At 31.8% G+C, this 26,929-nt stretch overlaps 4 protein-coding genes, 1 long non-coding RNA gene and 1 other non-coding gene across 6 annotated transcripts; 3 read left to right on the top strand and 3 right to left on the bottom strand.

Annotated features, from left to right (window-relative positions):
• LOC109344791 lies at positions 3,847 to 6,522 on the top strand. Its single transcript, XM_019583538.1, has 7 exons — positions 3,847 to 3,885; positions 4,012 to 4,071; positions 5,356 to 5,397; positions 5,485 to 5,583; positions 5,671 to 5,730; positions 5,846 to 5,940; positions 6,184 to 6,522. Exons 1-7 carry the CDS (start codon positions 3,853 to 3,855, stop codon positions 6,311 to 6,313), a joined length of 519 nt encoding a protein of 172 aa, XP_019439083.1. The 5' UTR covers positions 3,847 to 3,852; the 3' UTR covers positions 6,314 to 6,522.
• LOC109345148 (L-type lectin-domain containing receptor kinase VIII.1-like) lies at positions 7,340 to 9,685 on the top strand. The gene has a single exon (XM_019583969.1). The coding sequence runs from the start codon at positions 7,507 to 7,509 to the stop codon at positions 9,556 to 9,558; it is 2,052 nt and encodes a 683-aa protein (XP_019439514.1). The 5' UTR covers positions 7,340 to 7,506; the 3' UTR covers positions 9,559 to 9,685.
• On the bottom strand, positions 10,175 to 17,981 carry LOC109345149 (glutamate decarboxylase-like). The gene is made up of 7 exons (XM_019583971.1): positions 17,881 to 17,981; positions 17,500 to 17,704; positions 12,911 to 13,111; positions 12,238 to 12,452; positions 11,543 to 11,796; positions 11,358 to 11,410; positions 10,175 to 10,902 (listed from the first exon to the last, which is right to left on the bottom strand). The coding sequence occupies exons 1-7, from the start codon at positions 17,964 to 17,966 to the stop codon at positions 10,408 to 10,410; spliced, it is 1,509 nt and encodes a 502-aa protein (XP_019439516.1). The 5' UTR covers positions 17,967 to 17,981; the 3' UTR covers positions 10,175 to 10,407.
• On the bottom strand, positions 21,691 to 21,764 carry TRNAI-AAU. The gene has a single exon. It is a non-coding gene; the product is annotated as a tRNA-Ile (tRNA).
• On the top strand, positions 23,603 to 25,065 carry LOC109345150 (glutathione S-transferase F11-like). Its single transcript, XM_019583972.1, has 3 exons — positions 23,603 to 23,836; positions 24,364 to 24,412; positions 24,615 to 25,065. The coding sequence occupies exons 1-3, from the start codon at positions 23,690 to 23,692 to the stop codon at positions 25,058 to 25,060; spliced, it is 642 nt and encodes a 213-aa protein (XP_019439517.1). The 5' UTR covers positions 23,603 to 23,689; the 3' UTR covers positions 25,061 to 25,065.
• Positions 26,008 to 26,438, bottom strand: LOC109345151. The gene is made up of 2 exons (XR_002107393.1): positions 26,277 to 26,438; positions 26,008 to 26,162 (listed from the first exon to the last, which is right to left on the bottom strand). It is a non-coding gene; the product is annotated as an uncharacterized LOC109345151 (long non-coding RNA).

A 26,929-nucleotide genomic window follows, 5' to 3' on the forward strand; every position in this document is an offset into this window, starting at 1 on the left:
CATTGATTTAGAGAATGCGTATGGTAAGGTGCGTAGAGAGATATTCTGGAAAGCTCTATAGTAGAAGAAAGTTGGTGTTGCCTACATTCATGCAATCAATGATATGTATAATATTTTCAAGACTAGTGTGAGAACACAAGATGATGTCTCGTAAGATTTTCCTATTGTTGTAGTACTATACCAAGGGTTAACATTGAGCTTCTACCTATTCACAGTGGTCTTAGATGTGCTTACTAAGCATACCAAAAATTGGTACCACAATGCATGTTTTCTGCGGATGATATTGTCTTAGTTAGAGAATCTTGGATGTAAGTAAATAAGAATCTGGAAATATGTAGACAGACTTTAAAAGCATATGACTTTCGTATAAGTCGAAATAAGATGGAGTATAGGAAATGTATGTTTAGCAAGAGGCAGCAAAATCATACTTTAGAGGTAAATATGGAGATCATACCATGCCAAAAGTTACTACTTTTAAGTATCTTGGACCAATCATACAATGCGCAATGAAACTTGAGGAATATGTAAACCATAATATTCAAGTTTGATGGATAAAATGACAAAATATGTCACGTGTCATATGTGATAAAAAAAGTCTAAGTCAAGCTTAAGGAAAAAAATTATTATATAACTATAAGATCCACAATATTATATGAGACTAAATGTTAGACACTAAAATATAAACAAGAGGATAGAGTCAATAATATACTTGATAATGTTATGTTAGATAAGTGAACACAATCGACAAGATAGGAGGATTGAGAATGAATGTGTATGGAGAAATTTGGGGTAGCTCATATTGTAGAAATGATAGTAGAATCATGTCTCAGATGATATGAACATGTATGGAGGAGGCTACTAAAGAGAGTATATCAAATGAAAGTTAACCTATTCAATTTCTAGAGACATATGAAAGTCAAGAAAAACCATAAACGAATTGTTAGGAAATATTTTGAGATTCATGGTTTATCAATGAACATGATTTATAATATAACATTATGACACTCTCAGATCTATATAGTCGATCTCACCAAGACTAGTAATTGATTATTGTTGTAGTCAGGAAAAATGTGAACACAAGTTAGTCATTACACTTAGATGTGTGATTTTCTTCTATAAACTTTGTCTATCTCTCTCCTCGAATGGAAAACAATTGAAACGATTTAAATCTTTGGCAAACCATAGGGTGATGAATGAGACTCCTCTCCAGTAATGGAGAGACAAGACAAGTGTTACAAAAAACCAAAGAAAATGTGATAGACTTTTACATTCATATCCTTATGTTTATTATGATAAGACAAATTTACCCTTCAAACTAAAGGGAAAAATTGCATTTGTCTCTTCATTAATGGAGAGGAGCCTGACCCTATGAAAAATAAGGTGATATATTGGGTGTATTTTTCTAGCAAATAATAAAAGACCATACAAACTAAAATTATGAATGTTAATGTATTACTTTTTCTAGCATCGACAAGTACTGATTCATACAGATTAATGTTAATGATATCATTATGCTTACAGTGGTCGTTGAGACTTTATAGTCATGTTCAGTTAAAATGGGTGTCTTTTCTATTGTCAAATTGAAAATAGAGTAGTGTACTAATTTGTTAAAGTCTTGTTGAAGGTTTTATCATGGTCATGCATACCCCACAACTTCAACTGCAAGCATTACAAATTGGCTTATAGTAGGTTGATTTTCCATTCATAACCTAACGAATTGGATGACATTCTGCTTACCCATAACAAAATCAAAATCAATACCAACACTGTGTCATTGGCTGACTAAAATTGACAGCTTGTTGTTAGCAACTATTTTCTTTTTATAGCTTTTATTAGTGTCTACCAACAGGATATTGATCTAGCGACGTAAAACTATACTAAGACCCCAAATAGGTTAAAATGTTAAATGTTCAATTAATCTGAACAATACTTATTAGTAAGAGTGGTCACACATCCCAAAAGATTTAATTTCTTACCTATAGGGGAACTCTCTCTTGACATGGAAATGAAATACAATTTCACAATATTAATTATGGTGTTGTGCTCAATGAAAGAATTATTAATTTGGAATTAGAAAATAAATGAATTTATTTAAGTAGAGAATGGACATGAATTGATTAAGAAGATATAGAGTGTAACAAAAGCCATCAGCACTTTAATTTCTCATGTGGGGCACCATACTTTCATGTGAGTGATATTAGATATTGTCATATATTGTACGTAAAGCTAGAATCAATGTATAAATGTCATTTTATGTGAGGTCAAATTTTGTAATATATTTTTCCTTAATAACGAATGGCCTTATACTATTATGCCTTTTCTGGTTCAAATCAAGCAACAAATGTGATTATATATATGTGTGTATAATGCAACAAACACAAATATTTGGTGTGTTTGACGGCTTCAACAAGAAACATTTGAAAGTGTGCTATCAACAACCTTTTTCTCTTTCAAAAGTACTATACTCTTGCTGTGGTAATGAAAGTGACTCAAACCAATTGTTAGAACTTAGAGTCAGCAATCTGATAAACTTTTTAACCTGAAATCTCTTATGTATAAATCTAAACAAAGAGCAAACATGTATTAGTGTATACAACAAGTGTATAAACTGTTTTTGAGGTGAACTGTAATACAGTTTATGGAATTAATAATTAAATAAATAATGCACTTACAATGGAGATGTGATCTTCATATGAGATTTAATGAATTAAATTATTGCTTATATGTGATTAAGCAATTATCAATTACATGCAAATTCAAATTGAAATTCTCCTTTTATGTGTATCAAGCAATCACTGATGATAACTGTATGCATCTTATAATCAAAGGATTGATATTCAGATATATCTTTGTTTGTTACAGACCATAATAGTTTATAAAAGTCAATGCATTAGTAATAGGAAGAAACACCAATAAAAGCGGTTTCGTTTCGTATACGAGACTCTCATTTAGTAGAGTTTGAGAAGTGTAGATGTAGACATACTTATCCCAAGAACCATTAACAATACAAAATTTAAGGTGAAGAATCAATAGTCATGATCTCCTAACAACTATCATCCAGAATGGTTACTTAGCAATTTCCATTAATTTGTATTGCTAGATGCCCTCATTAATAATATATCACACTGCAATTTTCATGTTAGAAGATTAAAATAAAGTCATATTTTCCTCTATCTCTCTCTCTTTTGGGTTTGAGGTCATATTTCCCATTTAATACTGAAATCCACACATGAAAATTTGATACCAATGACATTCCTCTTTTTGCCAGACCAAAGTTGAAGTTGATTTGCTTTACTTTACACTTGATTATGCTCTTGTATGTACTATACTTTGTCAACTTGACATATATCAATTAACCATGCAATTTTCTCTTTCGAAAATACTATTAAACTTTCACTTTTTAGTATTCGATTAACTTATCTATTTTTTTGAGTGCCTTCATTTCATAAATGAACATTAAGTTTTACTAATTACTTAAAGTTACACTGACAACTACCATGACTAGACAAAACTCCAATCAAGTAACAGACACAGCAGTGTTTTCCAAATTATCATATTCATCATGCCATATAACTTAAGATTAATTAATGTAAATCAGGGATTACCCCTCATTTAAGCCAAGTGGAAATTTGAAGGAACATAGTAGGATTTGACAAATAAATGTTTGAGAGGGAGGTTTAATCAGAAAGTTTGGTGCAAGAGAGCATGCAAATCCTAGAGCATGCTGGTGATGTAGCAACAGAAAATAAAAAAATTCAGACAGTTACCAACCTCCAAACTTCATCTTTTCACCCTCTTTATATAGTCCCCTCAGCTCAGTAACGGTTACATACACATTTGACTTAATTATACATGGAGAAAGCAAGCACTAAATCTTCTTTGAAGGTTGGGATGCCTTAATTGTTTATGTTGTTAGTTCTATATGTTTACTCTTGATTAGTAGTACAATAATTTTTCTTAGTCCTAACTGTGTCATTTGTTTTGTATCTTCCTTATTTTCTTTGACAAAAGTTTGTGATGAATGCTTCAAATTCTGCAACTCGATGGAACAACACTAATTCTAAAGGAATGGTGAGATGCATAGCCTTATTCTACCTTCACATATACAAAAGCCACTACTTCCTTGTCTCACTGTGACATTAGTGTAACCCCATTAAGACTGAATTTCCATGGAATGCATGGATGGGTTGGGGATATATAAAACTCACATTACACCTTTGTAGGACAAAAGAGAAGTCAGTGAAATGGAGTGTTATTTAAGTTACAATTCTTGCGTATTTGATTAGATAACTATACAACCATTTTTTGAGAAAAGCACAGCTATATCTGCAGCAAGATACATACATATATGTATATATATATATATACATACATATATACATACATATATATATATATACATACATATATATATATACACATATATATGTATGTACTATATATATATATATAAGCCAGACTTGCATCTTGCATGCACATCATATATGTCACATACCTTTCCTATAGTATCATTACAAGTCTTAATTCCCTCAACATCCCAACAAGTTTACCCATGCAAAATTTTCTCATGTTAACATTTCTTGAATTTAAAATTGAAGAAATGACATACATCTCCCAAAGTTAAAAGTATCAATATGTAATGATAGCCTTAAGAAGTAGTTGGCCTACTTCAAAATGATTTATATTGTGGAGTCCTAAAAGAAAGATGATATTCATAGTTAAATGCTGCTCTTTATGTTTTGTTTGTGTTCATTCAAAAGCATACCCCACCTAAATTTTCTTATTCCAAATTCATAAGTTTTATTTTTTTTCTAAAACAAGGTTTACTTCTATAAATAGAAAGGTGTCCTATTAAGAGGAAAGGAAAGTACATGAAAAAAAATATTAGGATGTGAAACTTTTATCCTTTAAATATTATTGTATAATATTTTTACTTTTTAATATGATGCAAATACAAAAACAAAAATTTGTCTATTTAGTATGGAAGAAGATTCTAAGTTAAAGTATACAAATGTTCACTGATTTTATACAAATTTTTCACTAAAATATTTCTATAAGTTGCATAGACATATTTGACCACTTAACTTTTTCACTGCCATTATTACACTGGTAAACCATGCAGTCCCTTTCTATAATATAAATCAAGTGCATAACCACACAAAGGACCCATACTGATAAAGCTAGTACTCTTTGTCTCTTACTAATTTCATTATTATTAGTATCTTTTACTTGTATCACTCTTCTGTCTCTTTCAAGTGCTTTATATTATATACAATATTATTTTTTAAACCCTTTTAGCTTATTATACATGAACCATGATTGCCACCAAAATAAACATAATTAGATGTTTGACAGATAAAAGTTGAACTCAAAGACAAGTACCATGACAAGACTAAGGTAAGTTATTTTATATAGTTTATATGTCTCAACACAAAAAAATATATTCTTTCAAATTTGTTGAGTAATTTTAATGTCACTGTCAAGGCTTCACCAAAGTCTCCCCCAAGAGAAAATACTAAACCACAAGAGTTCAAACTCCACACTCAAGAAAGAGCAGTGAAACGTGCAATGTTCAACTATGCTGTAAGATACTATGCATAATAATTAGTGTTGAAGTTTGAAATAAGCTTTTTGTGATTAATGGATGTGGTTTTGCATATATACACATAGGTCACAACAAAATTTTATCTCATGGAGCTGCAAAAGAAAAGAGAGGAGAAGTTGATAAAGGTAGGCACATAATATGGAGATATATATACATGTGCCTCTAATTCCAAAATGAGAGTAGTATTCGAGATTAATTGAACTTTATAATTATGAAATTAATTCATTCAATTTGGACCAGATGATTGAAGAGGAAGAGACTCGTTTGCTAAGGAAGGAAATGGTTCCAAGAGCTCAATTGATGCCTTATTTTGATAAGCCATTCTCCCCACAAAGGTATAGAAGCACATGTGAAAGTGCATACTACAATATCTAATTGTTGACACTATTCCTTATAGACCAATCATAATGTTTTTATAAAATAAGAAATTAAAATTAGAATTGATTTGAAGTGTCAATTTAGCCATGTACAAGGAATGGATTAATGGGGTCAACCAGATATTTTAATGACTTAAGAATAATAGCTAATAATAATGAGAAATTTGAAGATCTGGGTTTATTATAAATTTTAACTTGCAGATCAAGCAAGACAGTTCCAAAAGAATCATGTATCCACATGATGAGTAGCAAGTGTTGGAGATGCACCTCTAGCAATGAATTCTACAACCTGCACAACTATGGTCAACAGGCTCTTAACCCAATTAAGTAGAAGCTTTAATACAATGTTGGTTGAAGGAGTCTTCAAAATGTACTCATCCTTGTATTTTCCATCATGTTGTACACTAAGTCATAGAGAAAACTTTGAGTTTTGTACTATACCATGGGATAACCTAGCTCCACTCAATTAGGCGGGGACATGTTTTGGTTTTGGTGTTTTCTTTGTCACAACAAATAAAGGTGATATTATGTTTTTGATTGTGTCCTTTGATCTTAGGTATTTTACATACCATGCTTGTAGGCTTGTACCAATTGAAAAAGAAGAGTACAAAATTATAATTTCAATTCATCTTTTCTTCTATTTGATTACTTATGAGCTCATTTGTAGGACTTTATGGTCAACAATAGTATAGCATTCAAACTTTCTAATTTGCTTGTTTGGAGTGAAATAGAATCATTACATGGTTTCAATTAGCTATGAGCCGAACTGTTTATCCAGTATAGTCTGATTATGATTGAATCTTAATCGATCTAGATTTAAGTTCAAAAGTTAGACCTAATCGATATTTAGGGACGGATAGGAGACAAACATGATTCGGCCCAACTCATCCCAAGGACATTATACAATAATAATATTTTTTTATTAAAAGTATCATTGATTCTCTAATTATTTCATCATAAATACATAATTAACAATATATATACATATATCATTTCATATATCAAATTAGATATTCATAATAATAAATAATATTAAAAATATTTTATCTAAAAGATATTTGCATTATATTTAATCGAGTCTATGATCAGATTCGAATTCAAAGACTGATCCAATTGACATTTAGGATCAAGTTTACTTCAAATCTAAGTTAAAAAAAAATGACCTAATCAATATTTAAAATAAGTAATAGAAAAATCTTATTCTACTCCTATTCACATATAGTTTCAATGTATAGTGCATGTGGAAAATTGGTAGATTATTTTAATAATTCACTTTATGGCTTATGTTGAGAAAAGTGAAAAGAATCCATTTGTGACTATTTCTTCCATGATGAATGATGAAATAAACGACCGTTATGAGAGTTGACAACAGCTCACATTCACACAACAACGGTACCTTAAACACTTCACTCCTTCTCTCTAACTCTTTCTTCAAACACCTTCATCATCATTCATCATCAATTCAATCCAAATTCATAAATTCACTAACACCATTTCCCATTACCCTTTTAATTTAATTCAACAATGTCACTACTTTCCTTCACATTCTTCCTCACTTTTTTCACCACCGTCACTGCCACTCAATTTGACTTTGACACATTAACATTAACCACTCTCAAGCTCATCGGAGACGCTCATCTCACTAAGAATAACACTCTCACCCTCACCGGCCACGCCACCGTCCCCTCCTCCGCCGCTGCTAGAGCGTTTTACTCCCAACCCGTCACTTTCCGGCAACCAGGCAACCCTTCTCCGGCGAGCTTCACCACCTTCTTCTCCTTCTCCGTTACCAACCTCAACCCTTCCTCCATCGGCGGCGGACTCGCCTTCCTCATATCCTCCGATGACAACACCCTCGGCGATCCCAACGGCGCCCTCGGACTTGCCGGCGCCGGCGACAATTTCTTCGCCGTGGAGTTCGACACTTTAATGGACGTGGGGTTCAACGACATCAACGGAAACCACGTTGGCATTGACGAAAACAGCGTCGTTTCAGATAAAGTTTCCGACTTGGGAACAATCGGAATCGATCTCAAGAGCGGTGACGCAATAAACGCCTGGGTCGAATTCAACGGAATAACGAAAGTGTTGCAAGTGTGGGTATCTTACTCCAACGTGAAACCAAAAGATCCGATTTTGAAAACGGATATTGATCTGGGTCGGATCCTAAATGAGATAATGTACGTGGGTTTTTCTGGGTCCACGCAAGGTAGCACAGAAGTTCACACTGTACAGTGGTGGAGTTTCACTTCCACCTTTGATTCTCTCTCTCCACCACCTCCAACGGTTACTACTTTCATGAACCCAACAACAACAACCGCCACGTCAGCACCACCGCCAGAGGAGAGTGATAAGTCCACGTGTCACAGTGGGCTTTGCAAGAAGGGTGTGGGAGCAGTAGTTGCTGGTGTTGTAACTGCTGCTGCTTTTGTTCTTGTTTTATTTGCTGGTGCTGTATTGATTTGGGTGAAGAAATTGAAACGTGTCAAGAGGTTTGAGTTTGTTTCAATTGGGTTTGGGTCAGAGGTTATAAAAATGCCAAAAGAGTTTAGCTTTAAAGAAATTAAATTGGCTACTAAGTGTTTCAGTGATAATAGGATTCTTGGTCATGGTGCGTTTGGGACTGTTTATAAGGGAATATTGAAAGAGAGTGGTGACATTGTTGCTGTGAAGAGGTGTAGCCATAGTGGTGATCAGGGTAAGAGTGGGTTTTTGTCTGAGTTGTCTATTATTGGGACTCTTAGGCATAGGAATCTTGTTCCACTTCAAGGTTGGTGCCATGAGAAAGGTGAAATTTTATTGGTGTATGAGTTTATGATAAATGGTAGTCTAGATAAGGCTTTGTATGAGGCTAGAATACCTTTACCATGGTGTCATAGGAGAAAAATTTTGTTAGGTGTGGCGTCTGTTTTGGCATACTTGCATCATGAGTGTGAGAATAAGGTGATTCATAGAGACATTAAGACTAGTAACATAATGCTAGACGAAGGGTTTAATGCTCGGTTGGGTGATTTTGGTTTGGCGAGGAAGATGGAGCATGACAAGTCACCGGATGCCACAGTGGCTGCGGGAACAATGGGGTACTTGGCACCGGAGTATGTCCTTACAGGTAGGGCCACTGAGAAAACCGATGTGTTCAGTTTCGGTGCTGTGGTCCTTGAAGTGGCATGTGGGAGAAGGCCTATAGAGAAAGATGTTTGCGGGGTTCATGGAGTTGGGGGTATTAGCAATTTGGTGGAATGGGTTTGGAGTTTGCACAATGAAGGGAATTTGCTAATGGTGGCAGATCCGAGGCTTGAGGGTGAGTTCGAGGAAGGGGAGATGAGGAAGGTACTCTTGGTTGGGCTAGCTTGCTCACACCCTGATTCAATGGCTAGACCTACAATGAGGAGTGTGGTTCAAATGCTGCTTGGTGAGGCTGAAGTGCCTATTGTCCCTAGAACCAAGCCATCTACTAGTTATAGTACTTCCCATCTCTTAACGAGCTTGCAAGATAGTGAATCTGATTTTAATGCTGTAATCACTATCTCTACCTCCTCGTCAGATAACAGTTTTAGTGGCAGAGATATGGTCTGATGAAAGTAGTCTATGGCTTCGATCTTGTTATTTTTTAATTATTATTGACCCAAAATGTAGATAGAGATATGCATTCATTTGTTCTGTTCATCTATGTAAATGACAATAACATCCAATTAAAGGCCTTAAGAAATGAAAGAAGTTTTGGACTTTTGGAGATTATACAGTTTTGCCATTGGTGTTCATAATCAACGGTAAAGTGCTGGTGTACATTTTTGTACTGATAATTTGGATCATGTTGCAGAGGAATGCAAGATGCTGTTGATTCTTACAGAAATCTCGGGATTCATGGTACTTCGCATTGTTCTAGCTCTAATTCTATTTTATCTTCTGTGTTGTGTTGTGATGTGGTCACCTTTTGCTTCATCTTTGTTTTCTTGCCTCAGATGGTTAAGGTATTCGTCCTGTTTTGGTGAGTTCAAGAGAATGGAATCACAACTGGTAAAATATTATAGCTAAGGAAATCATGGTTGGCAAAATTAGTAGTGGATTGAAGTTCAGTTTCTGTATGCTGATAGTTGTAAGATTGCAGCTTGAATTATGAAATATGCAGCATAGAGATGTAAAAAGTGTGGATAGGCAATTTGTATATCGTTAAAGAGATGTAACAAATATAACAGAAGATAAGAATAATATAGTCTTGAGAAAATGAAGTACATAACACTTGTACAGATGAAAACAAGATTCCTTTTTAACTCTGATCAATCAACAACTGAACCATAGAAATGTGCCAATCAAATGGGTTTTCGGGTTAACTTATTTTCCTTTCAAAACAACTTAAAAACAAAAGTTACCTAAAGAAACTTCTGGAAAATAAGTGACTTTATCTCCGATATAAAAACTAACCCTTTAACAAACACCATTCATCTTGTCATTTAGCTTCTTCCTCTCCAACAAATACCTATTCCAGACGGCAGTCATTTCCCTTTGTATCTCAATATCAGTGTTCTTAACTTTGTCATTGTTGTTTACACTTTCTGGAACTGTTACACTGGTGCTAGCCACCACCTTTGAAGGAAGTGAATCAAGTTCATGCAACACTTTCTCGATATCAACCATGAGACGTTCAGCGAGGGTTCTTGAGAAGTCTTCTCTAATGACAACACGAAGCACAGTCACATGTTGAGCATCTGGTGGCATGGTGTATGCTGGCACGATCCACCCGAAGCGCCTGAGGAGGTCAGAGATTTGGAATTCATCAAAGTGGCTGTTGTCCTTCAAACTGAAGGCCACCAAAGGGATACCTTCCTCTTTTGATACTATTTCAAATCTCCCTGTTTTCTCAAGTCCCTCCCTCAGTACTAACATGTTGTCTCTACAATTTTCCATCACATTTTTGTATCCCTGCATGCAATCCCAGTTAATGTAAAGAAATTATATTAAGCATCAAGTTCTCAAATGTGAAGTAAGCAGTATGAATTGTTTACCAAAATATGTAATGAATATGAGGGTTAGAGCATCTCCAATGTGATTGCACTGTGCTTTATGCAATTGTTATGAGAGTTGTATGATTAGATAGAGGGATATGCAACGGTTGTATGATCAAACAAGTGATATATAGTTTATATGAACTTCAGACTTAATTTTAGGCACTTAATCCATGACAAAAAAAACATATAAGGTAAGTGTTAATGAAATATAGAAACATGGGGTATGTTGGAACTTCAGACTTATTTCATGATTTTTTTTACAATTGCATGGTTAGAGAGGTATATGTTGGAACTCAAATACTGCAACTCAAGAAAGCTCTATGCTTCAAAAATATTGTTAGTGTTACAACACAGCAATTATTGGCATACCTCATAACCAAGGCGAATTAGTTGGTAATATTGAGCAATAACTTGGCTAGAACCTGCATTGTGTATATTTTGTGAAAGAAATTAGTATACTCATAAACTAATAAATGCATATGGTAACGTACAAATAAATTATGATGTTATATTTGTACTTAGACCAGTTGAATGTGTCAATTATGTGTTCTTACCTTTGGAAAAGTTGAGGGTGAAGGTTGGTTGATCAGCTCCAAGATAGTTGATGTGGAAGATAAGTTCTTCAGGCAAGTCCTCCTTGTTTCTCCAAATAACCCAACCTATTCCAGCATAGACTAGACCATATTTGTGGCCACTAACATTGATGCTCTTCACTAGTGGTAAACGAAAGTCCCATTCAAGCTCTGGATAAATAAATGGGGCAATAAAGCCACCACTTGCTGCATCCACATGAATAGGAGTGTCCCATCTACCCAAAAAAATTCACATGTCAATCATCAAGTCGAGTTGAACTTAAAATTTGGTGCTTAATATAAGGACTAAATACTTCAATTAGTCCTCTAAAAATCTATAAGTTGTCAAGTTGATCATCCAAACATTTTTAACATCAATTTAGTTCCGGAATGATCTTTGTTAAATTGATGCTTGTTGTACCGTATAAAAGACTAGATGATGAGATTCATTGAATGATCAACTCCCAAAAAACACATATATGACATGATACAAAAAATTATAAAAACGAAAACCATCTCAAAGATATGGAACTATCTGATACAATATATGTCAGATTCTACCATGACAATCATTATGAGGTATTGGTACTGGTTAAAGAAGAAGTATTAAAACTCAAACAATCTAGTGCAAACATAGACTTAATTAAGAGGAAGAGGGGGAAGAAAAAGAGAGATACCCATTTTCCTTATTCTTTTGAATTAGGAGATCATTTATGCGCTTGATATCTTCAAACTCTCCATTTAGTGTGGAACCAAGGATAGCAGCAACACAAATGGTGTTCTCATCCACCAATTCCACAGCTTTTTCAGGGTCCATTACATAGTATCCATCACTCAGCTTCACCTCTTTCAACTCCACTTCAAAGTACTTTGCAAATTTCTCCCAGCAAACCTTCACATCAACACAATTAAAATTTATGTACCCGGAACACAATTATATCGAGTGGTACACATCCTAGAACAGAAGATGTGCTCCTCTTGTAACATCCTAGTCTTGATATGCGACTCATCGTTCATTTACTGATGATGCCACCTATTAAGCTTATGCAGTATTTCATTCCATCTAAATGGAGCCTCCGCAACTCGAACTCATGACCTCAAGGACTTGTAGTCATAAATTCCATTGAATCGCTACTACTAAATTACTAGCTTAGTGTTAGCGACTCAATAGAACAAATGAATATAAGTCTCTGAAGTCATAAGTTCGAGTCAGGCTCCCCTTAGGGGAATAAAATAATGCAGAGGTAGTTAAGTTTAAAAGGTGGTATGCTCAATAAGTTCATGGACTGGTAGGTCCCATGTCAAAGGCTAGGGTCTTACACTCTTCAGTACCAAAAATGATTTATGTACCTGGACATTGGCTCCAGTGACTATGTTGGGTTTGTCATAAGGCTTTCCCTTTTCTTTTCTTCTGTTTTGCCACTTTCTTTTAAATGCCAAACCAGCTAACATTATGGCCTCTGATGAGCCAACCGTGCCAACACCAATTGCAGTCTTAGATTCTTCAAGTGGTGCATTAAAAAGATGAGCTATCATGTTAACACATCGATTCTGCATGCACACAACTTAGAATGGTACGTTAGTACCATTTCTCAAACTGTTATTCTCTTTGTGCGCTAAGAAATATAGAGCATATATCACTTCTAACTTGTTAATATATCATGCTAGTGTTAGAGAAAAGGAAAGATCCAAGTCATTCAATTTTTTATCTCATCCGGAACTATGGTCATGTGACGGTTCTTCATGTCTAGGAGTACAACAATATTTATTTATAATTAAAACTATCTGTTAATAAACATTCATAATTATTTCAAAATCACAATATTAGTAATTGAATAGAATAATATAATTATCATTTCATTATATTTTTTGCCTTGTTTTGTACAATACTTCTCTCTCCATTACTGAGAGAAGTCTAACTCAAAAATATATATCTTATTAGGATATTGGTATTTTTTATGCAAAAACAATATGTGATCTCATAATCTCTTTCATCATTGTAGAACATTATGAACTCAAATGAAAGATCATTATTAGCGATCTACTTTTTTAGAAAGATCGCACAAGCTACATTATACATATTTATCAAATTACAAATTAAAAAAAATGTGAGATACAATAAGATAACGTTTAAGTTTAGGTAAAAAGTTAAAAAAATTAGGTTAAAATTATTATTGTTAACGTTATTGAATGAATTTCTTGGTCATGTATTTTCAACAACAAAAAGATCAACTAAATGGCCTACTATGTCATCATTCTAATTCTAGTAAACAAAGTAAAGGAAAAGTGATCAAACTATGTAAGGACTAAAATCAAAGTTGAAAAATGGGGATAAAGTCAAAATTCTCTCTATTTGCATGTCAAAAGCATATTTATGTCTATATATAAAAGGACTATTTGGTAGAAAAGCAGCCAATGTCATGCTAATGAGTTATGGGCTCCACAGAATGTTCACACACTGCGGCTCACTTAGGTCCACTTGGCGACACACCTATAGAAAACACAGCAACAAGCCAGTCCTACTAGTAAAGTGTGGTCGGTTATTTTTATCATAAATTATATTTACTAATAAAGTATTTATTTATAAATATTTTTTAATCTTAGTTCAGGATGACAAAAGTAATTTATGATGTATATGGGTATCATGTTATTTGTCTTGCATATTCATAAATTTACGTTTTGATTAAATATTTTATATATTATACTATTCAATCATTTTATAATTATATATTATCATTTTATAATAAATTTTAGTAATTTTAAATTAGAAATATAATGAAATTTAATATGTGCATAAATTTTATAGTAATTATTTTATATATTGGTTATTATATAATATAGATATATATTTAAACTTAAAACTTCTTTGGTACTTATGCATATCTATAAGCTATATGAATATCCTTAAATAATATATGTATGAGTACATACAAATATTACTTGCACTCGTTTTGTGTCTTTGTTATCTATAGTTCTATCCACCTCTCTAAAATGGAATAGTATTCATTAGATTTACTCTTTATGTCCAAACCACCATAAGACATTATTTTTAAAAATTTCAAGAGTTGTCTTAATTTTCTCATTAATTTGATCAATTCTAATAATATTTTAGGAAGGCTCTTTTAACTTGTATTTTAACAAAGGTGTTTGTACCTTCACAACAAAAAGGTATTTGCAACTAACTAAGATAAAAAAAAAATTAATGAAGTAAAAAATAATTATAGCATTAAATGTTATTTTTTTAATTTAAAAACACAATCAAAATAAAGATTTCAACCGATTGTACCTACATCTCCATGAGTGTTGAATGGCTACCAAGATATTATTAGAGAATAAAGATTTCAAGCTCTACCACACTCATTGAACAAAGTGTCCATGGGATGTTTCAATTTGATGTGGTGCAAGTAATAACAAGGGACCTGAGTCCGATGTATAACATTGACACTCTTCTCTATTCCAATACTAGGCAATATGAGATTTCATATAATAACATATTTCAAACATCCTTAATAATGTTCACCTTGATTGAAACATGTGAATATTTCGCTTCTTAGCAAATCTATGAAAGAGTTTGCTCCCATTCACATGAGCCTTTTCGAGTATCATTGATGATGTTATCAAGGGTTTGACTCTCCAAACTTATAGCGCAACTTCGTGTAGCATCATCTAACGGAACACATCACGTAGCTCTCTATTGCTAGGATGTCTTTCCATATTATGAACATCTACAATAAAGTTCATCAACAATTGTTCTCTTTAATACTTAGTCAACTGAACTATGAAGCTTACTTGGAAAGTCTCAACTACTACTACCATTGTCTACACTATCATGCTACAACATAAGGAGTGTACTCAAATCGCATCTTTCGTCAATGCTAATCAGTGCTCATGCCACACCCTCACATTCAACCTAATGCTCATGTCACACCATACATCTCTATCAATGTGTGTTACACCTTGCATCCAAGTTAATGCATATGTTACACCATGCATCAAAGTCAGTCGCCCTTATGCTTTTTGTGGATCCCTAACAATTAGCATCCTTCATCACAACGTTGTAGACAAACCATTAGGATATTCATTTCTCATGTCAAATGAGATCATCCTCTCCAACATTTGGAGAGATATTAACAGCACACCTGCCTCTAAACCTATCTCCATGCTACTTGAGTCTCTTTGGTCCGAATCTAGTACATGTTTTTTTTTTTGGGTTCTAGGTCCAATACATCTATGGTCTCCAGTGCTTTCCCGTCATGTTTTCTTCTCCTTCAACTCATCTACTTTATGTCATTCACCATGCTTTATCATAATTTGGTGTCTAGGCTAAGAGCCAAATATCAATTGGCTCTATACCAATTTTTGGTTCAACAAAAGCAATCGTTGTGCGGTATTAGTTACAAACAATCAAGTAAAACACATAAGAATAAACAAAAGAAAAGAGAATTTGATAACGATGTTCAACGAATGGTGCATATGGTGTTATTCGGGAATAAGGATTACATTCCATATGGTGTTTCTAATTAATACAAGAACGTGACTCCAATATATAATATTCATACTCTCATTTATTTTGATACTAGATAATATGGCTTCAGATAATAACATATTTCAATTTTAGATATCATTGTATTCTCAATTTATCATATTATTGAGAAGTGTGAAATCGGAAATACAAAATTTCATGTTGGGGTAGCAAAAATGGATATTCTATCTAACCTTGTTTAGGATTTAAAAAATCCTTACTTTTGCACGTGAAACTAGAGTTGTTACAAAATTTTATGGAGTGGAAATCAGGAGAGTTGTTATAACTTAGAAGAGTTTCATAAAACAAATTAAAGGTTTTGTTAAGAGAACAAAATTTAAAAAAAAAAATAGTTGAAGAGAACTAAATTTTGAAAAAAGTAGTGGAAGAGAACAAAATTTAAAAAAAATACTTTAATATTTTATATGAAATTAATCAAATTATATTACATCACAATTTTTTAGAGATTAAACCATATTATATCGTAACTTATTTGAATTTTTCTTATTTTTTTCTTATATTATATCTACAGGCTGCCTTCATTGCTTAATAGAAATGCCTATAGACTTGGCGGGCAAACAGGTTGGACAAAATAGGCAAATGGGCAAAATTTACGTATCATGCCCACAAAAAGTTATGGGCAATGCGGGCAAGCCCAAAGCCTCTTTTACTTTCATATTCGTCTTAGATTTAATAAGATTGTTTGACAATATCACTGATCTCATTCACTAACAAGGATAAATATATAATTGACTAATTAATAATTAATAGCTCACACATTTACATTTATAAGGAATAATTTTAAATTCTTGTGATTAATTTATCATTTTTAATTAGTAGATAGAGAAAATTTTGATTTTTTTATATTTTAAATTTTATCATTATTAAAAATGTAGGACACGTATTAAAAGATTATAAGGAAGCTCATTTATAATGATTTTTTAGATGTGTTTTTAATTTCTTATAAATGGCTTTTTTGTCCATTAGATTTGCAAGGAAATAAAAAAACTCATCTATAAATGTTCGGAACCAATAATTTCAATCATATATCTATCATTAATTTAAAATAAATTCTTTTAATTCTTAATAATTAATATATTATTTATTGGTTCCCAATCCTCTAATAATTTCTCAATATATGCATATGGTAAGATGCTTGAATGAAAGAATGATGGTTCACAGGAAGAAAAAAATGTTATATACCTAATCCAAATCAAACTAGCTGAATATTTTATATGTTCCTTAACATATTATTATATCAGTAAGGAGTATATATGTAATATTTTTTGTAGTAAAAGGTAGTCGGTGTCCCCATGTTTACCTTTTCTCATTGCACTAAAAAATAGAATAAAAAAATGAAGTAAAAAGAATTAACAACTATTGAACTTAATAATATAATAATATGTTATTGACTTGCCTGAAGCTCAGTGGTAACAGGATACTCATCCATATCAACGTAGTTCTTGTTAATAGAATCCATTATGAGCTTATTGCATTCTGGCTCCATCCATGTTGTTACAAATGATGCAAGATTCAACCTTGGGTTCCCATCAAGCATAAGCTCATCCGTTATAATTTGATATGCTGCTTCCTTTGGTATAGACTCTTGTGCCATCTTGAACCTTTATATATTATTTGTTGTATACACAACAAAAATTCCATCCCATAAAAGTTAGACCCATATAAAAAATTTCATCTCCAATCAAAATCTTAATGTATTTTTCGTCTCTAGATTAAATTTTAATGTACAAATAATAATATATATCATATGGTATATGATGGGGTGGCACTTTATTACCTGGGAAGTGAGGTTCGGACATAGCGTGAAGCAAAGGTTGAGTGGACAGAGAGATCGCTGGTGGAGGTTGTCTTGGACAAAACCATGGTGGCGTGAGAGGTGAAAAAACTAGGAATATAGAATTTGTATTTTTTATGTGCTTATATTCTGAATGGAATAGTGTATTTGAAACCTTATAATGGTTCATGGAAGAGAGAATGAGCATAATTAAAAAGAGCAAATGGTGTGTCACCTTAAATTAGCTTCAACCTTTTACTAAGCAGAAATTATTATATGATATTGAGGACTAATATCTCAACTATATTTTTATTATTTAATTGGAATAAACTTATTTAATTTATAATGGTCATGAACTTTCTCCTTTATGAGGATAGGTGCATCGGAGTAATCTTTTCCTTTGCTAGCAAATTTAGGTGAGTTTAATCTTTAAGATATTAAGGTCATGGAAAATCTCACCATTTTATGAGAACTTACAAAATTATTCATAGATTAATTATTGACTCCCTTTCATCAACTTCTGGAATTTTGCCCTTCATTTCCACTAAAAAAATTGAATTGCAGTTAATTTCTTTGAATTTCGCACCCACGTTAAAACCCAAATTATTTTCATTCCAAATTCATTTGCCTCCTCCACGTGGTTTTCTGATCAAAACATGTAGATCGGGTAATAAACTGAAATTTTGATATTCATTTTAAACTCAACTTGTTATTTAGTTCGATAAGTTTAGTTCATAAATCAAACAAGATGAATTTAAACTAAAAATTAAGTTTATTAAATAAACAAACTAAACTTGAGTCCAATAGAGTTCGATTCGTTTGATTTATGAGTTTGTTCGATTATATATAGATAAATGTGTATATAAGTGTAATATCTATACGCTGATGGTATAAAAATTAATACACAGTTAATATATCTTGCAAACAACATAGTGATTTATATTGTAAAATAAAATAGTTGAAAATTTTATCTTTTGTTTCATCATGTATGTTTCTTTATATTTTCATTATTCAATTAATTTTAATTTTAAATTTTAATTAAATATTATTGTCTCTCCTAAAATTTTGATCAAGATCTGCTACTAACTATATCATTCACAACTTATTTGCATTGCTTTTTATGAAGAGTTAATGATGATTAAAAATCAATAGTGAATGATGAATTGACAGTATATAAAACTCTTACATTGTTAGTACATACACTTTCTCTCTCACTATATATGTACGTGTATATATAAAGAAAATATTTAATTATATATATATATATATATTAAGTAAATAGTTCACCGATCGATCTAATGAGTTATATTTAACAATTCATGAGTTTTCGACGAACAAATCAATTCGAGCTCACGAGTCAAAATAGTTCGCAAACTTGAATCAAAATGAATTCGAGATAGAAACATAATTCATTTCAAACTTAAGTCTAGTTAGAAATTTTGTATTGAGTTTAACCTTATTTTGAGTAAGTTATGACTAGTGGTCATATATAATATTAGGAAAGTGATATATCATTTTTTAAATTTTTTTACTAATCTTCATACCTACAAAAAATGACATATGTTATAATTTATTTATTATAATTGGTTTACAAGTGATATATATGTGAATATAACATTACTGTTCGGAAAATTAATATGTGATTATAACATTACTCTATTATGTTTTTCCACAATAATGACATGTAACAAAATGTCATAAATACTTGCTCTTGTTGTTCTCTACTCGGTTAGGGTGCTAGCTTCATCAACCTGCCAATTGAAAACCGTTTTCATTTCCTCTCTTTTAACAATACCTAAAGTTACATAGGGAAAGACAACCTTTTTCATTAAGAATTTAATATTTATATACTTTAATCATAAAAATTTATAGTTAACATATTATTAGTTATTCATCAGTATTATTTATATTTAAAAGTTAATAATAATTAAATATAAATAGTAAGTGATACATCAACAGTATGAAAAATTCGTACTAGTACATACATCTTTTTCTTTTGCATTAATTGTATTGGTCCAATATATAATGAATCTAATATCTATGTATGGTTAGTAAAGACTTATACACGCTCAAGACTTATACACGCTCAGTATATTATCCATCATTTATTGGTATTTTTAGAGTCAATAATAATTAAATATATATATAAATGGTGTATGATGCCGTGACAATGTATAAAAATCATACATTATCCCTCCATTCCATTTTTCACATATATAATTAGTAGCATATGTAATTTTGTTGAGAAAAAGATATATACTAACATCGTATGAATTTGATACATTATTATTGTATTATTCATTATTCATATTTAATCATTATTAACTTTTTTAAAAAAAAATATTTGTGCAACTTATCCATCATTCATTGTTAGTGCATTAAAATTTGATACATTATTTAAAGGTGAGAAATTAATTCAATTTTGAGATGGGTAACTGCTCCTCAAACAAATATCATAATTAGGATTAAATTGTGGCATTTGATCTTGAAAATGTAGATAACTTGACTTTATATATATTTGTCCAACTTATTATATAACGGGACCAACTTTTGGGTGGTTAATTGCTATCCATCTATGTTAGGATATTATTATCTCCAAATCCATGGTTGTTTTTATTGTAGAAAGTAAAATGTATATATTGTTTATGTCAAAAGTTATACACAATCAGTATATTATTGTTATAAGTGAATATTATCTTAATTCATAAAGTTAATTAAACACATTTTAATTTTAAATACTTATTTTATATATTCATAATTGAAGTTTTTTGAATAATTGCATTAATCCATTAAATTGAGTTTTCATAAATTTCTGGACATTAAAAGAAAATAGGTAAAAATTAGTGTCAAATGGCATAAAGCAAGCAATGACATATGCCAAGTGCAAGAATGGCGCCCAATGCAATAAGCATGGAAGGCGCACTAAGTGCAACTTACACAAGTGAAAAGTCGTTACAAATAATAAGACAATAACAACTCAAATAATAACTAAGAAGATAAACATAAACTAAAGATAAATTCAAATAAAATAAAACTAATTAAATCATAAATATGATAATACTATATTGATCCAAATATATATATCTAATAACTATTTACTCTTCTTGTTAACTCTTAATTGTTGTGAATTCAAAATCAAAACTTGAGGATATTTTAGGTGGGTTTTTTCTTCTTTTTGTTTTTTCGCCACAGTTTTGGAGTATTAATAATGATAATAATTTGTTCCACTTGAAATATGACATCAATAGCTGTTATGCTTCACTAGGCACACAGAATAATTTCAGTTCTCAAATCTCAACCATATATCACTGCTTTTTTCTTCATCTGCATAACATAAGCACGAGATAAGATGAATTAGAGCACAGAATAATTTCGGTTCTTGGTGGCTTGTATCGGGTGGTATTGCTCACATTAAAGAGCTACACAATCAGCTGTAGTGATCAGATATGTACAAAGATATGTTAGCATCTATGATATAACAAGGTTATACTGCAACCTTATACTCAAGGGCATACTTTAAGGATACCATTAGAAGTAAGCTATTATTTAAAAAGAGTTACATATTTTAACCTTTTCATATTATTCCAATTTTATTATGTTTTAGAAATTCAATATGCATTTATATCATATATAAAACTGAATAAAACTATGAATATGCAAACATTGTTATCCATTAACTTTGGAACACCAAAAAAGGAAGTATGGCCAGAGCGCCATAGCAAATACAAAAATAGATTAAAAAAAATCGTTTTGGGAACCCTAATTCGTGTTTCACATGAGAAATCAGAAAAAATGGACGAAAAAAAATATTTCTGGCCCATGCAGGTCTCGAACCTGCGACCTTCGCGTTATTAGCACGACGCTCTAACCAACTGAGCTAATGGGCCAGATGTTTTAATTAGCTTTTTAAAAGAGAAATATCTTACACATTTAAATATGATTAAGTATATTTTAGAGTGTTTTTTAATGTGAATTTATAAAAAATTTAAAAAAAAATTTCACATTGTTTACTTCATAGAATGTTTTTCAAATACAGGTTATCTTACTTTCTTCATACCAAATTGGTCTTAAAATGAAACTTTAATTTCAAAGTAAGAGCTCAACTACTATGTCATTATCATTGGCTAAAAGATACATTTTAGTCATAGGTCAAAAGTAATATGTTCCTTGATCCAACATGCTTATATGAATGAGACATCTTGGAAAAAATTCAAATCAATTGTATCATTATCCACTTATAGTTTAAATGTTTTTTGATCGACTATAATTTAAATACTTATCCACTTCTTTCATTGCTAACTAGTTTTAAGATAAACCTTACATTTGTACATACTTAGCATCAAACAACAACAAAATTCATTTTTAATGAAAAACTATGGTTCCTTATAACATTTTCCTATAACAATCTATAAAGAAAATTGGTACAAAGGAGACATTAGAACCCTAAAAAGACTAAGCTAAGAAAAATCTCGGAAAATACATTTTTTTTATTTAAAATAAAATAAAAGCAAATCCCTAAACCTAGTTGGTGGAAGTTTTAAAAGGTGAGTTCCCACATCGAGGTCATGCTACATGTTGACCATTAAATCCAAAACTGTATTTGTCTCTCTATGGATGTGAACACAGCGAATTGTTTAGTCTCTATCTAACCAGGTCCTAATAACATCCACCAAAGAAACATAATGATAAAACATGTCACAACCATTATTAATCAAGCTAATGAGAATCATTTTCAAGTATTAATTTCCTCAAACATTTACTCCAAGCTAGAGTTAGCATGGAGTAGATACCCCACAGTTTTACCTACAAATTAGTAGATGATCTCAAGTTCTCACAAAAGTTATACAACTAGTTATATATATCATTTGTACATACTTCACCACAATCTGTCATATTAGCTGATTCGTCCGCATTCCATTTATGCCAACATGGAGGAGGGGGAGATTTTGTAATAAATTAATAACAAATACTATTTCTCTCCCAAAAACAGTTTTTAACATAAATTAGAAAATTTAAAGTGTCAAAAGTGTTGGTTTTTCCATAAAAAAGTAAACTAGCAAATCACATAACCACTGGTCATATACTCTCATGTCCATCTCAATTATTAAAGCATTAGTGAGTAGTTGCCATCTACCGGTCAACGAAACCGGACAAAGAATGGTGAGTACGTTCGTGGTGTTGGTGTTGACATTTGACTAAAACCAATAGTTTACTTGAAGTTTTATAGTTTTTATTAATCATGCATTACTTTTAAAAATTAAGGGTTTTGTTAACAAATCTCATTAAGGGTTGTTAACTTCAGTCCTCAATGACCTAGGATAAAAGATTAAAATTTTTTTTTGTTTATCAGTAAGAATTTGAAGGGAAAGTTTTATTATTATATCATATGTCTCTATTCAATCAATTTTCTTCAAGTAATATAAAAATATTGTTTTAGAATTTTAAAATTTTCAATCCACACAAATTCTGGAGTCACGAACCAATATAATAATCCACATAAACAAGCTTAACACTTATTTAGTATTTTCCAACAAAAATATAAATATAAATTGAAATATGGGTACTAAAAATTCCAATGTATTTTCTTGTACAAACATTGCATAATGGATGAAAGTCATCACGTGACAACCCCCATGTTAGTTGGAACTGCCGTTTGTACCGTTAAGTGCAAAATTCAAGCAACTAAATGGGGACTTTCTACTAGTTTATACTACTATATATATGGTGGCAAAAAAGAGGTCAAAATCACTCATAGCATCTATTTTTTAGCACAAAGTTTGAAGCATTCAATTTGCATAACAAAGCATAGAAAATGGTGGTGAAGGTTTATGGTACAGCAATTGCAGCCTGCCCTCAAAGGGTTTTAGCTTGCCTCATAGAAAAAGGTGTAGAGTTTGAACTTGTTCATGTTGATCTTGATCATGGAGAACAAAAAAAACCTGAGTTTCTTCTTCTACAGGTGAAGTGAATATACCTTAATTTTGTTAGCCAATGTCTAAAAAGTTTTAGCCACATATATACTTCATATGTAATATATAAGGTTCCTTCTTTTTTCTAACTGGTTTTCAATTTATTACCTTACTTTTTATGGACACATAAGTTTCCAATTTAATTAATTCATGCTTTTTATAGTGTATAATAGACTTAGTTTATAATTAATTGAGGTATTTAATGATATCATATACACAAGTGATTAGTTAATGATTTTATTCTATAGCGTGTTTAAATGGAAGCCCCTATCCAATTAGAAAATGACACTTAATTAAAAAGAAAAATTATAAAAATATAAACTAACATTTTTTATATTATTGGAATTTAATCGGTTAGAGATATGATTTTTTGGGATATGTGATCTTTGTTTCAATGGATTAGGTTTGTATACACAACCTATTGCCATTTTATAAAATTCAAATTCTTTGATTTAATTTCTCCCTATTGAGCTATAATGCCCTCAAATAACTAATGAGAGTTAGATTTCTGATGCAGCCCTTTGGTCAAGTTCCTGTTGTGGAGGATGGTGACTTCAGGCTCTTTGGTAAGAAGCCTCAACAATATTTTTTATAATTCCATTTAAAAAAATGTACACTATCATATAATACATTACACCTTATAAGACAGCTTCATAAAAATACCATATAGTAAGAAATTTGTTAACAAAAAAGGTTCAGAAACTAAAATCAAAACTTCATATATTTGTAGTGACCAATATCAAGCTTATGTTTGGATTTTAAACACAGAATCCAGGGCAATAGCAAGGCACTATGCAGCAAAGTATGCAGAACATGGTCCTGACCTATTGGGTACAACCTTAGAAGAGAAGGCTTTGGTGGACCAATGGCTTAATGTGGAAGCTCACAACTTCAATGATTTGTGTTTCAATATAATGCTTCAGCTTGTTATACTTCCAAAGATGGGTCAAGTTGGGGACTTGGCCTTGGCTCATAGCTGTGAACAGAAGCTAGAAAATGTGCTTGATGTGTATGAGAAAAGACTTTCTGAAAGCACTTATCTTGCTGGAGAAAAGTTTAGTTTAGCTGATCTTAGTCACCTTTCAGGGATTGATCATCTAATAGAGGATGCCAAATTGGGACACTTGGTGACTAAGAGAAAGAATGTGAATGCTTGGTGGGAGAAAATTTCAAGTAGGCCAGCTTGGAAGAAAGTGAAGGACTTGGTTCATTGATTAATGGATAGTGATAAGTTTCTATTTCTATTAGAAGTGGCAATTAAGAGGAAAAGAGAGTGAGAAGAATGATGGTTATCTTGTGATTGATCAATGTGTGGAAGTGGATGTACTAGTAGCAAACAATAAAAAATATAGGTTTCATTTGTTGTAAGGTTACAAAAATGTACTAGTAGAGGAGTAAGAAAAATTAAATAGTAAGGGCATGTTTGATTTATGAAATTGTAGCCTACAAGGGATAATAGAATCTACATAGTGGAGCAAGAGGATCAAATGTGCTTCCGATCAAGCTTAATGTTGAGACAGAGATTAAACAGATTATGATAAGCTTGCTAAATTAAGACAATAATAACTGTATTATTAGAAAATCATCAGATGATGCAAATCCTAAAGATCTTCTACCTCTGGTTGCTTTAGAGGATACTCTCATGATCCATATAGAGCATATAAAGTTAAAAAAGAAAAATTAAGCAATAAAGCTTTTCCAGCGAATATCATTTGATTTTAGTCCTAGAAGTAGTTGGTGTAATATGTGAAGCATTAAAAATAAGATCTTCACTTTCCCTTGTAAAAAGTTTTAGCATGATCTGCACAAACTTCTCCACAAGTAGTTTCACTCAACAAATCCAAATTATGAAGCAGACCAATATCTGGCTTCACATCAAGTTCTCTAGTATACCTCAGCTTCCTCCAAACAAAAGCTACCTGCTTCAGCACCACATTATGGACCAATATTTCCATCTCCTTTTCTTTTCATTCTTTGCTCTAATCAAACACAAATATTGGGTTGAATCAAGCTACTTGCTTTTCCTTCCCCTATTGACTTATAAGATAAGGGATTCACATATTGGATTTAATTAAAAAAAGCAGCAAAAAAGATGAAGGAAAAACAACTTACACTCATGGATTCTAGCTACTTTTCTGTACTTACCTTACTCACTTACTACTTCTAAAATCATAATCCTTCATATAGCCATTAAACTGCCTTCAATGAAAAACTAAGACAATACAACCAAACCAAGCAAAGTAAGAGTCTCTTATCTAATACAAGTCTTGGAAGCCACTGTTCCAGCCATCGAATAAGTTTAACTAAAAAAGTAATCTGTGATTGAAGAGAAAACAGAAGAAGAAAAACAGAATGTTCAGTATTTCAATATTATCAAAATAGATTAACAAAAGAAAGCAATAGTTTTCATCAACAATAACAAGAACTCACACAATGAGGATCCAAGTCCAAAACAAGCTTCATCAATTCAGCAAAGTATAAATCCCAATGCTAGTGTTTGTTAGTAACAAGTTTCCATCATGGAGCTAGTAAAACATTTCTGATTATGTTTCCTTAGCTACACAAATATTCATCCACTTATAAGAAAGTGTAACGAATGGTTGGAGTTTCACATGGTTGGAGTTTTGCTGCTTCTTATTATTTAAGATAAATAAGGTTGTAGGCATCAACATCATGGTCATGAAGGGAAACGTAACAACGGCCACTAACATGACCTGCCAAATCAAAATCTCCACAACTACCAATTCCAAACTCCATGTGATATGACATGTTGTGACATATATCACTTGTATGATTAATAAACATTTAGTAGAATTTATAAGAGAATTTATAGAATAGTGTATCATATTTCATATGAGAATTATGATTTATGAGGCTATGTATTGTATGGTTCTTGTGTTGGGGTGAAATATGTTGAGTCGAATAGCACCCAAAATGGAAATGGCAAGTCCAAAATGAATATCAGGAACAATAAGAAGCTAGACATGAATCTATTATTAATGTCCTACACTTACTTTAAGAACAACCTATTGAAATTAAGTTTCTTCCTTGTATTCCTCTTGACGGCTCTGAACCATTGGACT

Source organism: Lupinus angustifolius, chromosome LG04 (assembly GCF_001865875.1).
Source record: "Lupinus angustifolius cultivar Tanjil chromosome LG04, LupAngTanjil_v1.0, whole genome shotgun sequence".
Lineage (NCBI taxonomy): Eukaryota > Viridiplantae > Streptophyta > Magnoliopsida > Fabales > Fabaceae > Lupinus > Lupinus angustifolius.

Bases quoted from the DNA above. Each gene is read 5' to 3' on its own strand.
- LOC109344791 (XM_019583538.1), top strand. From the start codon at position 3,853: ATGGAGAAAGCAAGCACTAAATCTTCTTTGAAG. The intron at 3,886-4,011 runs GTTGGGATGCCT...CTTTGACAAAAG, and splicing joins GCACTAAATCTTCTTTGAAG to TTTGTGATGAATGCTTCAAA. The intron at 5,398-5,484 runs GTAAGTTATTTT...GTCACTGTCAAG, and splicing joins AGTACCATGACAAGACTAAG to GCTTCACCAAAGTCTCCCCC.
- LOC109345148 (XM_019583969.1), top strand. From the start codon at position 7,507: ATGTCACTACTTTCCTTCACATTCTTCCTCACTTTTTTCACCACCGTC.
- LOC109345149 (XM_019583971.1), bottom strand. From the start codon at position 17,966: ATGGTTTTGTCCAAGACAACCTCCACCAGCGATCTCTCTGTCCACTCA. The intron at 13,112-17,499 runs GCAAGTCAATAA...GTGTGCATGCAG, and splicing joins CTGTTACCACTGAGCTTCAG to AATCGATGTGTTAACATGAT. The intron at 10,903-11,357 runs GTATGCCAATAA...GATTGCATGCAG, and splicing joins TAATTCGCCTTGGTTATGAG to GGATACAAAAATGTGATGGA.
- LOC109345150 (XM_019583972.1), top strand. From the start codon at position 23,690: ATGGTGGTGAAGGTTTATGGTACAGCAATTGCAGCCTGCCCTCAAAGG. The intron at 23,837-24,363 runs GTGAAGTGAATA...TTTCTGATGCAG, and splicing joins CTGAGTTTCTTCTTCTACAG to CCCTTTGGTCAAGTTCCTGT. The intron at 24,413-24,614 runs GTAAGAAGCCTC...TTTTAAACACAG, and splicing joins TGGTGACTTCAGGCTCTTTG to AATCCAGGGCAATAGCAAGG.